At 37.3% G+C, this 13,376-nt stretch overlaps 3 protein-coding genes across 3 annotated transcripts; 1 reads left to right on the forward strand and 2 right to left on the reverse strand.

Annotated features, from left to right (window-relative positions):
• Positions 1-2,417: 2,417 nt before the first annotated feature.
• Positions 2,418-3,708, reverse strand: LOC121766590 (probable membrane-associated kinase regulator 2). Its single transcript, XM_042162870.1, has 2 exons — positions 2,696-3,708; positions 2,418-2,577 (listed from the first exon to the last, which is right to left on the reverse strand). Exons 1-2 carry the CDS (start codon positions 3,543-3,545, stop codon positions 2,492-2,494), a joined length of 936 nt encoding a protein of 311 aa, XP_042018804.1. The 5' UTR covers positions 3,546-3,708; the 3' UTR covers positions 2,418-2,491.
• A 1,259-nt stretch (positions 3,709-4,967) lies between these two features.
• LOC121767784 (reticulon-like protein B2) lies at positions 4,968-6,580 on the forward strand. The gene is made up of 5 exons (XM_042164111.1): positions 4,968-5,218; positions 5,498-5,678; positions 5,752-5,893; positions 6,031-6,100; positions 6,190-6,580. Exons 1-5 carry the CDS (start codon positions 5,080-5,082, stop codon positions 6,351-6,353), a joined length of 696 nt encoding a protein of 231 aa, XP_042020045.1. The 5' UTR covers positions 4,968-5,079; the 3' UTR covers positions 6,354-6,580.
• A 254-nt stretch (positions 6,581-6,834) lies between these two features.
• On the reverse strand, positions 6,835-12,598 carry LOC121767764 (peroxisomal biogenesis factor 6-like). Its single transcript, XM_042164090.1, has 16 exons — positions 12,142-12,598; positions 11,814-11,935; positions 11,623-11,711; positions 11,505-11,537; positions 11,255-11,348; positions 10,705-10,747; positions 10,527-10,621; positions 10,171-10,235; positions 9,576-10,072; positions 9,396-9,483; positions 9,229-9,327; positions 8,440-9,008; positions 8,227-8,362; positions 8,082-8,150; positions 7,900-7,995; positions 6,835-7,658 (listed from the first exon to the last, which is right to left on the reverse strand). The coding sequence occupies exons 1-16, from the start codon at positions 12,360-12,362 to the stop codon at positions 7,545-7,547; spliced, it is 2,430 nt and encodes an 809-aa protein (XP_042020024.1). The 5' UTR covers positions 12,363-12,598; the 3' UTR covers positions 6,835-7,544.
• Positions 12,599-13,376: the final 778 nt, after the last annotated feature.

A 13,376-nucleotide genomic window follows, 5' to 3' on the forward strand; every position in this document is an offset into this window, starting at 1 on the left:
TAATGCAAGTGATTGATGAACAACATTGAAGTTGATGTCCCCACTTTTAAGCACGTCTCATATCAATATAAATTATGGAGAAATGGACGTGTCAATGTATACAATTTAGAGAGTATTAGGAATGCCATGTGCGAATCAAGGCTTTAATAATTTGAAACTTACGAAACAAGCATTAGTTATTGATTTGACGATTTCTATCGACTCAAATACCAGACAATCAAAGGATAGAACGCGCTTAATTGATAAGTGCGTTGCATCTTTAATTGATAAATTTATGATTCTTGTTGCCTAGCTAGCATATATTCGTAACTCATTGTCCGCAGAGGCAGCGCAGTTGGCAACGAAGGGGCAGATCTTGCTGCAATGAGCACGAGTTAAAATCTCACTGCTGTCGTGTAGATGCTTCCATCTTTAAGGCACAAGTGTGAGTCCTTGGGAGATGGGCTTCTGGCAGCCAGTGGGTTAAAGCCTCCTCTTAACGAGCTACTGCGTTCCCTGATTGAACCCCCTCACATGATGTCGGATCAGAATGTGGGGGCCGCCAAGGCGACGGAATCGCCTTTTTTTCTACAATAACTCATGTAAGTGTTGTGTGAGTGGTTCATAAATTAGCTACTACCTCTATCCCCCAAATATTGTCCCACTTTGACCTGACACGGGTTTTAAAAAATGTAATGGAAAGTGAGTTGAAAAAGTTAGTGGATTGTGGGTCCTACTTTTATATATTAGTTTTATAATAAAATGTGAGTAGGAATGAGTTAGTGAATATGGGGTCCACTACCAAAAATGGTAAAAAGTGAAATGGGACAAACTTTGGGAGATAGACGGAAATGGAAAAATGGGACAAATTTTCAGGGACGGGGTAATATGTTATAGGGGCCATATATATCTCGGTCACCTCTTGCAACTGGATCATTTCAGATGATATAAGTTGGATGTTTTGAGTAGTTCATCATAATAATGTACTCCTTGTGGGACGGCACAGGACTTTATGAGGTTTTGTTTTGTGTCTTAGGTGGAAAGAGAAAATATTATATTTGTATTACTGTGAGATAAATTTTTTTCTAAAAATAGAAATGTGACTTTTTTAGGAAATAAACTAAAAAGAAAAATAAGACATCTTTTATGGAACAGAAAAGTAAGAAAAGTAAGACATCTTTGTACTTCAGTCGATAGGTCACTTTTTTAAGTAATGTGGAAGAGGATAATAAACATGTTATTGTTTGATTTTATTGAAGTACACTATTTTAGAGCATCTCCAATGGCGGACGTCCGGTCGGACATCCGGTCGGACGTCGCGACGGGCGACCGGGACGTCCGCCATTGTGGCGTTTAGGTCGGATACGGACGTCCCGTGAGGACGTCGGGTGTCCTCGGACGTCCCGGCGACGGGCGGGCGGACGTCCGCCACTGTGGCAAGGGTTGGACGTCCCGGTCGGACGTCCGGAAATTATTATTTTAAAAAAAAAACTCTATATATACGGCTCGTTGAACTCAATTATCGAAAATTTCATTTCCGGATGAAGATTTCTGCACAGTTCGACCCCAGCCAGGGGCTCTGCCCCTTGGACCCCGCCAGGGGTTGCCGCCCCTTGGACCCCGCTCTCGGGGACTCTGCCCCCGAACCCCCGTCTAATCATAACGAATTCAAATAAGTGTGCACTCCGCACTTCCAACTTATTTGATGTCTCGTTATAATTATATTGATCAATCAAGTTAATCCAATTACACTAAAATATCCAACAGATTATGTATTTTTCTTTTTTCGAATGACTATGTATTTTGCTTTTTTCTAACTATGTTTTTTTTATGTTTTATGAATATGTATTTTTGCCTGTATTTTGCTTTCCCGTATTCCGTGTCAAAATCATATTTCCGTTTTTACGTAATTAAATTATTGTGATTTTTTTATTGCCGGATGTCCTAGTGGGAAGGGCGATGGGAAGGGCGGATTGTGCAGGGGATGTCCTAATGACGTGGCAGTGGGATGGGAAGTCCTAGTGACGTGGCAGGAGGTGTTTTTGGGATGTCCTAGTGGGATGTCCGCCCACTGGAGATGCTCTTAAGACAAAAAAACAAAAAAAAAACTAGTATGATGGTAGTTGATTAGATCTATATTTCTAGTATGACAAATAACTACTTCCTCAGTCCCTCGTTAATTATCCACTTTTATCATTTTCGTTCGTCTATCATTAATTGTCCACTTTCACTTTTTACTATAAATTGTGGTAGGTCTCACATCTCACATTTTATTATGAAATTAATATATAAAAATGAGACTCATATTCCGTTAACTTTTTCAACTCATTTTCCTTTATATTTCTTAAAACTCATGCTGAAATCATAGTGGACAATTATTGGGGGACGGGTGTAGTATAAAAAAATGAATGATATGTTGAGACACTTGAGTCATTGCCTTTTCTCAAATCAAACACTGAATATTTTCACTGATTTTACAATATACAACAAGTTATAAATTATACTCCATTGTCTATACAACTTTCCCGGAATATAAAGTAGAAGAAATCACAGACTTCTCGCAGCATGCATCACTCACCGACTGGGACAATTCTCTTTCTGAAAAATCACATTTGTAAAGTTAATAAAAACGTTAATTACATGATAATAATAGTAGTAATTCATATTACATACGAATAAATATTCAGATTTAAGAGATAAATCAGTGTTTAATTACCACTATTTGAATGGAATGATCTCTTGCAATGCAAAATAGCGCCTTGAATCCCATCCTGCACCTCCAACAGCGAGTCGTCACGGCGGTTTCCCGGCGGCGACACCACCGCCGCCGCCCCGGCCGAAGTTGACCGGCTCTTCACCAAATGCTTACGCACCACTTTAATCCCCGCCTGCAGATTACTATTGCTCCGAAACCCCGATTTCGCCATCTCCGGCGGAGGAGAGGCTGCGCTGCCGCAATCCCGACCTCTCAGCTGGCCGGAAAACCTCATCTTCTCAACACGGACGTACAAAGGCTTGAGAATATTTAAGTACTTGTGCAGAATTTCTTTCCCCAACTTCTCCGAATCGGAATTCGTGTCTGGATCTTCCGAGATGCTACAATCTCTGGCAAACAGAGAAATCAGCGGTCCTTTCACTTCATCCACTTGGAATTTAACCCGAAGAAGCTCATTCTTCGGTTTCTCGATTTTCTCAACACCCTCATTTGAGAAATTAGGTTTTCTGAAGAGGACTCCGAATTTTCCCGCCGTTTTCACAAACGAAAGGGGGAATTTGGGATTTTCTTCTGAGTTATTCGATTCGGTGGTCGACGGCGGTTTCAAATTTTGATTGATGGCGTCCAGGTTGAGCTCGATTTCTCGCATGTCTTCTTCGTATTCGGATGAGTCGCCGGAATTTGGAGATGCGTGGGCGTTGATGTGATTGGAGAGGGTGAATTCGAGGTCGAAGAATGGACCGTCGAAGCCGAAGTCCGAGAAGGGGAGGAAGAGGGGAGTGGTGGGGCGTGAGGTGAGGGTGGAGTTTCCACCATTGGCGGCGCCGGTTGTGCGCCAGTAATTGAGCATGGTTAGGGCTTCCAGAGTAGGTAGAGCCAGTTTAGCAGCTGAGTTTATACCGGAACAGAATAAACAATGATATTTAAAGGCTGTTTGTTAGAGAGAGAGAGAGAGCCTGTTTGCAGTTACAGCATGCGGTGGTGAGGGTGGAAGATAAAGAAAGTTTGTCTTGGAAAATCATGTGATTACAATTATATAATCATTTTATTATGAAGATAAAAAAGTAAAATCAATATATTCTGTACGAGGAATTAAAAATGTTTTTCCCATTATCATACGATCGAAAAACAATTCACATTCATAAGAAAACGACGTAATTTAGGAGAAATGATTCAATTGAAATTTAATTGGGCTTTTTATATACTCCTATTTATATGCCAATTGACATATGACTCATGGACTCATGTGATGTGTTGAAATTTCTCTCAGTATTCATTCACCGCCTATTAATTCACATCACAGATTCACAACTAACAAACACACGCTAAAATCAAACACCAATATCAATAAAGAAATCAACACATTGATCTGTGTTTTTTTAGCTTTTGCGAATCTTAATTTTACATTTTGCTTATTTAATAAAATTACAACTGATATTCAAATCAATACTAAATTCATTCTTACCTCCAAAAAATGCAACATTTACACTAGCGCTGAAAGATAGGCGAATTTCCTCTTCTGGCCCAGTATGGTGGCATTAAGCTGCTTCCCAAATTAGGAAGCTTTTTTTTCAATTCCGAAAGATTATGGATTCTTCAGCATCTCCCACCATCGTCGTCGCCGGAGGATTGTGCCGCCCGCCGTGGACTCACCCCATATCTTGAAGGGAACAACAACTGCCGCCACTAGGGTTTTTTTTAAAGATGCGGATGTATTATCACGTAAGGGGAATAATTGGGGCGTTGAGTGGGGGACGCGTCTCACTAATTAGAGACACACAATGATCATGCATCTCTCACAAATCCAGAATTACAAACGCCATTATAGTAAAAACAGAGTGAACCAAAATGTCATTATAGGAAACTAAATCTTTCACTATATAATTGCATTTTGATTTACTTTGTGTTTTCAAATTCGTGTTGTGAACTGAAACCATGAACTAAATGACTTTTATAGTAAAGTTTTCTAGTTATGCATTTAAAATTAGTATTATATTGATCATCACTCCGTCTAAATATGTTTTATAAAATTTATATGCATCCGGAGGACAATGCATCTAACGCCAATAGTCCAATTAATATTCACCAATTCCCATCGCGGTTTATTGATAACCAATAAGTTACAAAATCTCTAACTATAATATTTCAATTAATTAAACATATTTAATTATTTATATCAAACGAATACATGTATTTTTAATAAATCAAGTGTATTTAAGGGGGAAAAAAAGGAGTAATTGCATGAGTTGTTACACTAGCACGTAAAGTCGTAATCCTCCCAACTCTCTCTCGTCCGTCTATACAATCGAGCTGGTGTATGTATATTGCGATCAATCCTCAAAACAACAAATTAAATACAAGAGGAGGAATACATAAAAATTTTGATGGATGAAATTGAAACTCGCGATTTGTCATCCTCGTCGGATTCCGAGGAGGAAAAACCATCCTCCATCAAGGGCAAGACCGTTTACCGCCTCTTCGGACGCGAGCGGCCCCTTCACATGGTCCTCGGCGGTGGCAAACGTACGCTCAACACACACAATTTTCAATTTTATTTTGTTTTTTTGTGGTAATTAATCATGTATATATACATTTACTCATAAGAATGTTAGATGGTGATAAGGATTTCTTATTTCGTTTATGCAAATATTGGGGAAAAATTGTTTCTCTGTAATGGATTGCTTTATATGGCATAGTAATTGATTTAGGAATGTTGATTGAGATGAGGATTTGTATGTATACATAAATGTTGTTTCAGTTTAAGGTAATTATGAATTAGAATGTAATGTATTGGATGATCAGATGCTGATGTAATGCTATGGAGGGAGAAAAAAGTATCAGCAGGGATCCTTGGTGGTGCCACAGCTATTTGGTTTTTGTTTGAAGTGCTTGACTTCCATTTTGTGTCGTTGATCTGTTACACTTTGATGCTCGGTTCAGCTTGTCTCTTCTTGTGGGCAAATGCTGGATCCTTCCTCAGCAGGTATCATTCTATGCTTTATTAGGCTTCCTAGTTTCGCTTGATGTTTATGCCGTTTCATTTCCGTTTCTGCTAGATCTCTTCCAGAAATCCCGGAACTTAGAATCCCGGAAGCGCTGGCAGTGAAGGTAGCCTCTGATTTGAGGATTCTGATCAATCAAGCATTTGCTGTTTTGAGGGATGTTGCATCAGGAAGGGATATGAAGAAGTTTATCGCGGTATTTACCTTTTCATTGTCTCTGCTCTTGATGGCTTGAACAAGTAGTAATCTTTGGTGCTTTACTCATTTGTTTTAGATGAACTTCATTTACAAACCAATATATGTGAAATTGTTGTTTGCTATTTCATTTTGTAGGTGATTGTTGGCTTATGGATGATGTCAGTTGCTGGGCGTTACTGGGAATTCTTGACAGTCCTCTATTCAGGTAAAACGGAATGTATACGGTGTTGTTGTTACCTACTTGTTTGCATAGTGTGTGGGAGTTTGACGCGGTAACACTTGTTTTGGAAATAGTTATGGTGGTGGCATTCAGTGTGCCCCGGTTCTACGAGAAGTATGAAGATCAGGTTGACGCGTATGGGGAGAAGGCAGAGGCTGAGTTTTGGAAACAATATGCAGTGTTTGATTCCAAAGTCTTGAGCAAGATACCAAAGTATAATAATAAGAAGATGGCATGAGTGGTTTTAGATTTATTTTCATGGTTATAAAGTAGGAAGCTTAGTGGTTCCATTCTTTTGTGTTGATAAAAGTGATTATTTGTAAGGTTTTAGCCCTCATATGTTTGCTTTGAATCTTAGTTTTGCAATAATTCATGTATAATTCTCTGGAAATTTGTTTTGGTTTTTTTTGTGGTTTAGAATGAGATTATTGAAAATGGAGTGCATCTTCCTCTTTCGTTCTCAAATTAATGTTAGTACAATTTTTAGATCTCACTCTTGTTTTCAAATTATTGTGATTGTCGAAGAAATAAGAAACAGCCTATGTGATGTGAGAGAATCTTCTTGCGATTGATATTAAATTTGAAATGAATGCTAAATGAAAAGTTTGGTTTGTGCATACTACCAAAATTTTATCAGCTTTAGCATGAGTATAAAATATGAAAGCTTCATCACTTATGTACTAAAGAAACTAAGAATACATGAAAATTTGGTGAACATAATAAACTAACCTGTCTAAAAGTGGTGCACATCTGATCCTCTATTTCAACATTATTAAATTTATTAATTAAATGATATTTATCATACTAAGACTTATTATAATGAACAATTAACATTTAGTACTAAAATTGAAGCTTACAAAAACAACCCTGTTCATATAATAATACATTATGCTCCAAGATACTATGATGTTAAAAATGGATGTCAATATGAAATTCAATATGGTGTTATATGGAGTACTAGTATCATTAATGAAACTACACATAAAACTAAATAATTTAATTAAATAAAAATCTGCATAAATATAACTTTATTTGTTGGAATCTGGCAAGAGACAATTTCAAAAACAAAATAAAATCTATTTAAACAAATATCAATATATTAATAATTTTAATAGATTACAATTTACATATAACACACAGCTAACAATAACATCTACCGCTGTAGGATATCTTCAGCTTGGCAGAGCTCACATATTAACAAACAATCAACAACAAGTTTTGAAGAGGTTTCTATTTCCCCAAGCTGTAGCTAGGAATTTCTTACTACTACATAGACTACAACAAGCCGAGGAGTGTCACAAATTGAAGGAGAATCCTTCAATCATCTTCAATAACAAAATATATTCCACTAAAAGCTAGTACTAAGAATTTAATACAGTAATAAATACGACAATAGAGTGTTGGCCGATCTCAGAACACAACCGGCATTCTACAAGAAGTAAGATAGTTGTTCCTTTTTCCTTGAACCACCTTCCCCGTGTAAGTCGTTCCATTGCTTCAACTCTGACATTATAGTCCCTTCACTTGCAAAGCTAGGTGCAACCTGTTGTCATTACACCATATTTGGTTCATTAACGCAACAAAAAGCTTGAAAAAATGAGCATATATATCAAAGATCCATGCATTTTAAATAACAAGCTGAATTGTTTGGATTGTGATGCTTACTCGGCAGCCATATATTATCACTAAAACTGAAAACTGACTACTAATTTGGATGAAGGATATAATTGCTCAATTAGGTGATACTTTTTGTGGTTTGGATGTAAATGTAATCATGTAATTACCTGATTCTTTGCGTCTTTCAAATCTTGCATGTTCAATGGCCTGATATTGACTACCCTCTCCCCACCAGACTGCGGCACTTCCTCATCTTTACGCTTCTTTAATGTGCACAACAGATGAAGCATTACGAATATGAAGACGCGTGTGTATATTGATATAAAACGTAACTATGTTAGATAGTTACCTGTTCTTTCTGACATTCTAGCTTTATTAACTCGCGAACAGGTCGGTATGCAGCAGTTATACACAAGTTCTGTTTATGAAATTTTTGTTAGAATCAGAAGATGTTATTTAACTTCATATATGAACACTAAGAACATTTTAAGAACCTTTAAATCACTTCCGCTGTATCCTTCTGTCATTGTTGCAAGCTCTGTAAAGTCCAATCCTTCTGCTTTATCCTTTGCCAATAGCGTCCTTATAATCTTCTCTCTGTTCTCCACAGACGGTAAACCAACCATAATTCTGTGACAATCAACAGATAGTTATAGTAAGAAACGAATTTTCAGCAAACTTGTAGTATTTAAATATGTAGAACTTACCTTCTCTCAAAGCGCCTGATGATTGCTTCATCGAGATCGAATGGCCTATTGGTTGCAGCTAGAACTAGAATTCTTTCACCAGGGTTTGTCAGTAAGCCATCCCAATGAGTCATGAATTCATTCTTAATCTTTCGCATGGCTTCATGTTCCCCACTTTTGTTTCGTTGCCCAAGCATACTGTCAACTTCATCCACGAAAATTATGGTTGGAGATACCTTGCCTGCAAGAGTGAATAGTGCTCGAACTTTCTTTTCATCTTCACCAAACCACTTGGAAGCTATAGTAGACATTGAAACATTGATAAAGCTTGCTCCAGCTTCGTTAGCTATGGCCTTGGCCAGCATAGTCTTTCCCGTACCAGGAGGCCCGAAAAGCAGTATTCCCCTACATGGTTTCAAAAGGCCACCTTCAAAAAGGTCGGGTCTTCTAAGTGGTAGCATCACTAATTCCTGAAGGGAATCCTTTATATCATCTAAGGCTCCTATATCTGCAAATGTCACACCAAGCTCACTCGCTGGTATGACTTCTGGCCGGATGAGTCTTTCAAATTCATTGTCCGGTGCGACTTCCTGATGCAACCAAAATGATAAACAGCTCTATTAATAGAGGAAGAAGAGTATAAGGCATATTCTGCCAATAATTCTTAATGAAGGATAAGTCATTAGGTTGTATTAGAGAATAGAAATAAACAATCAATGCTATTTGCAAGCTCAGAAAAGATAAGCATCCAAAACATGAAAAATTCAACTGAGGAACTAAAAATGAATAAAACTGGAAAATTATCCTTACAGGGGCCTTTGATGCTGGGAGTTCTTCGCTCTGGCTTTCGGGTGCAGTTGTCACTGATTTTGTTTCAGGCACTGATGCAGCAGCTCCATCTAATGGTACCTGTGATTTAACATCATCATATTGCTATTCTCAGACAACAAATAGTATGTATAACTCGAGAAAAAAACCTTTGGCTGTTCTACGTGGGCTTCGAGCTTCATGGCACCATTTCCACAAGAATGACTTCCCTGAAATATACCTAACCCATGGGATAGGCTGTTTCAAGATGAGAAAATAAGTAAGCACGTTTACACGCATTCACCCTAGTGATGAATAATAATTTATGAAATGGCACCAAAAAGACCCACCTTGACGAGGATATAACAAGCTTCCCGTTTCTGTAGTCAGGTTCCTTGACATTTGTCAGATGGTGCGAGATAGCTGATACCACGATTTCTTCAATATAGTTGCTAAGAACCATTGTGTCGGCCATACAGACAGAGCCCAAATCATCGCAAGCAATGTCATTAGCAGCAAGTACCTCACTTATATGATTTTTGTTGTCCTGATATTGGAACATCTTCATATCCTCCTCCAGCTTAGCCTTCCAGTTTACACCATTATTGTCATCGGTCGGGGGCCTAATTTCGATGTTATAAGGAAATAGTGAATAAATGTTGTCATCAACTGATGCATAGCTATCTTCTTGGTCAACAATCCTCGAGCCAAGGATGACTACGGATCCAGACAATTTCTTCAACATTTTCTGGAACATTATATACAGTTTCTGGGATCTACCCAAGAGTGGCTCAACATTCCTGAGGTAGAGTATAATGGGACTGATGTTTGATACTTTGGTAAGAACCTATATCGTTGACACTATACTGTCAGTAGAAATTCTACATAATGTCGTCCATTAGATGGGGCACATAGAAAAGCATTACACATGAATGGAAATCTTACCTTGTAAAGTGTTTGTATAAAAAGTTTCTCACTAAAACACCAGCCACTTGCACGCTTTGGTGGAGCTAAAAAAGGTTGAGATTCAAGACTAAGAAACATAAATAAAGGTATATGACAACAGAATACTTCATTATATATCAAAACTGATCCACTTAAAAGAAGATTCCTGAACCACTTAACTCCCACACTCTGTCAAGGATTTTAATCTGCAGTAGCCTTGTAAAATGATCAGCTATAGATAGACTAATTTCAAACTGCTATAAAAAATAAGTCCATTTTATCTTAATTTTAGTGGAGGAATTCGATCTTTACAAAAGCATATAATGAAGAGTACATTATATCATTTTCCATTCAACCTGAATTTCCGAGAGTATTCAAAGCAAGATTATTCATGTTTGCTGAGGCAGATGCATTCCTGCGCATCATTCCTGGAGCAGGACCTTCCTGTCCACTGCATGTACATAAGCACGCATATGATGATACATTCATGAACTAATGACATATAAGAAGAAACACAGATAAAATCATACATACTATGACGAAAGATTGACTGCACTACCCTTCCTGCTTAGAGTCCCTACAAACAAAAAGAAAAGTGCATTTAGAAGAACCAAATTAAAGAACATGATGTCAATATATTGAACACTGCGAACGATTTGAACATTAGTAATTGGTGAATTCTAAGATAGGAAGAGTTCGATAACCAAAGCTTTCCAAGGGTTGAAATACAGATCACAAAGAAGTTTTAATTGCATAGGGGCATTCCTTGTTATTCAAAAATCAGTCACTCTGTGCTCTCAAAACCTGACAATTATATGCTTAGATGCACCAAATAATGATGGAGATGCATGATCAATCATGAGCATGGATCACAGTTGTCACTCAATGCAAAATTGCGACTATGAATCAGAACACATAGAGACTATCAGCTGACTAATAAAGAACAACTTGTCATTATTACATTTGGAGATCACACTTCTGTCTAGAAATGTAGGGCACATATCAAGTGAAAATAAACATACATTCATGATCTACACACACACAAAAAAAGGTACAGCTTTAAAAAAAATATATCTATTCATACCTCTTCTCTCCTGTTTAGGCTGAAGCATTGCAAATGATCCAAATAATTCAGATATTCGGCTCAATGTTGCTTCAGATGTAGACCTTTTCAAAGACTATAAAAGGTATATGTCAGAAATTGGAAAGTAGTTCAAACATATAAGCCTCACTTTGTGATTGATGGACTGAAACCCCACATAACCAGATGACAAGTAATACACTTTGTCGGATAAATACACCGAACAAAATGTTTAAACAAATGGTGCACTTACAGGTTCACTGGAACATCCGTACTTGCTCTGAATCTGTTTTCAAAATTCAGATAAGAGACTCACTTAGTAGAAATAGCATAGAGAAATTATCTGATGCCTAAGACAGTACCCTACTCACCTTCAATGAAAAATCGGATGCATCTAACAACAACAACTTGGCCTCAAAAAAGTGAGCTAAGGCCTTAGCAAGCATTTGGTGATACATTTCTAGTAAAACATGAAACATATGACTCATAAACAACCGGTAAGATGTTTGGGAAGAAGAGAAGCTTCAAATAAACCAAATAATCTGAAAGCTAAATGACCTACCTGTGGTTCCAGACAGCAAAATTGCTCGACTAGCAGGAGATAGATTGCGCGTGTGCTTAGAGAAATGGGATTTCTTCAAATGGACAAAAGTAGCACTTGTTAACAAGACCCTTGTCTGTTCACTGTCCGTTTGATTTAGAAGAAGAAATCAGTGGGAATGCATGGCTAAGCAAATGAGACATTCACACGCGATAAGGAATTATAAACCAATTCTGAAATAAAAATGCCTTACAATATGAACCAACTCTGAAACAGCAAGAGATATTCTATTCACATTGCATTCATCAACTATATATTTTCAAAAACGAAACAAATTCACAAAGTTTACCTTAGATAGTAGGGGAATTGATCGAAGGTGACATTGTAATCCCTTCCATTACCGATGAGCCCTATCATCTCCTCCTCCATAATCAGCGGCGACAATCCGTTCGCATCGGCGGCGCTGCCGGCCCATTTCCCAACTGCGTTCGACCCCGACGCCAATCCGAGCCCTACTCCTACTCCGATGCCCACGCCCAGCGCGGACATCACCACATGCTTCGATTCCATTTTCCCCAATACTAATCGTACAATTTGGCGCGAAAATCGTCAATTTTTTCCACCGATTATATGGAAAATAGCTTAATAAACTGGGAAACGAATGTAATTGGCGAATTGAAAATCTACAAATGCTTATAGAATCATATAGAAGGGTAGATGAATTTGTGCAGAAAATGGGAGGTTTGGTTTTTGGTTGTGAATGTTCATAATTGAAGCGGTTATTCCCGCTATCAATATACGATTCTAAAAGAAGGTTGCGCACCTTTAACGGTCTCTACTGTGAGATATTCATCGTCCATTTAAATTTTTTTTAATGTACATGCAAACTCTACTAATCTTTACAAAATGTACTATTTTCAGAATTAAGACAACTCTTCACATTTATTTTGTGGTATTATAATTAGGTCTGATATTGTATTTTTATGTTAACAAATTAATGATAGGTCGACTTAAATTGTTATTTTCGAAGGTCAAATATCGGAATACATGTTTTTAAATATAATTTCTAGGGGATGTATTCATATCCTTACACTAAATATTTAGAAAACACAAAACACTTGTCGTCCATTGGATCTTGTGATCTAACGGTTAGATTAATGTCATGTGTCATCTAATAATGTAGATTTTTAACCTAATAATGTAGCTCGGATAATAATGTAGCATTTTAGTCTAATAATGTAGATTTCCAGTCTAATAATGTAGATTTTTAGTATAATAATGCAGTTGTAGAAATCATGGTATTAAATATGCCCGGTCAATGGATTTTGACCAAATAATAAATGTGACGAGACATTTAATTTTGTGAAATTAAATGACATAGCGTCGATCTACATTTTACTTAGATAAATGTAGTATATTCACTTTCTCAAATCCGATTCCGGTGAGTGAGAAATAGTGGATTAAAGTTGGGCATAATTAGCTTTTAATTAAAGCTTGGAGTTGGAGCTTAGGGAATAATTAACTAGTGTTAATTATCCCACATTGGAGGATTAACACATCTTTTAATGTGTATAAATTAAGTGA

This window comes from Salvia splendens, chromosome 15, assembly GCF_004379255.2.
Source record: "Salvia splendens isolate huo1 chromosome 15, SspV2, whole genome shotgun sequence".
Classification (NCBI taxonomy): Eukaryota; Viridiplantae; Streptophyta; class Magnoliopsida; order Lamiales; family Lamiaceae; genus Salvia; species Salvia splendens.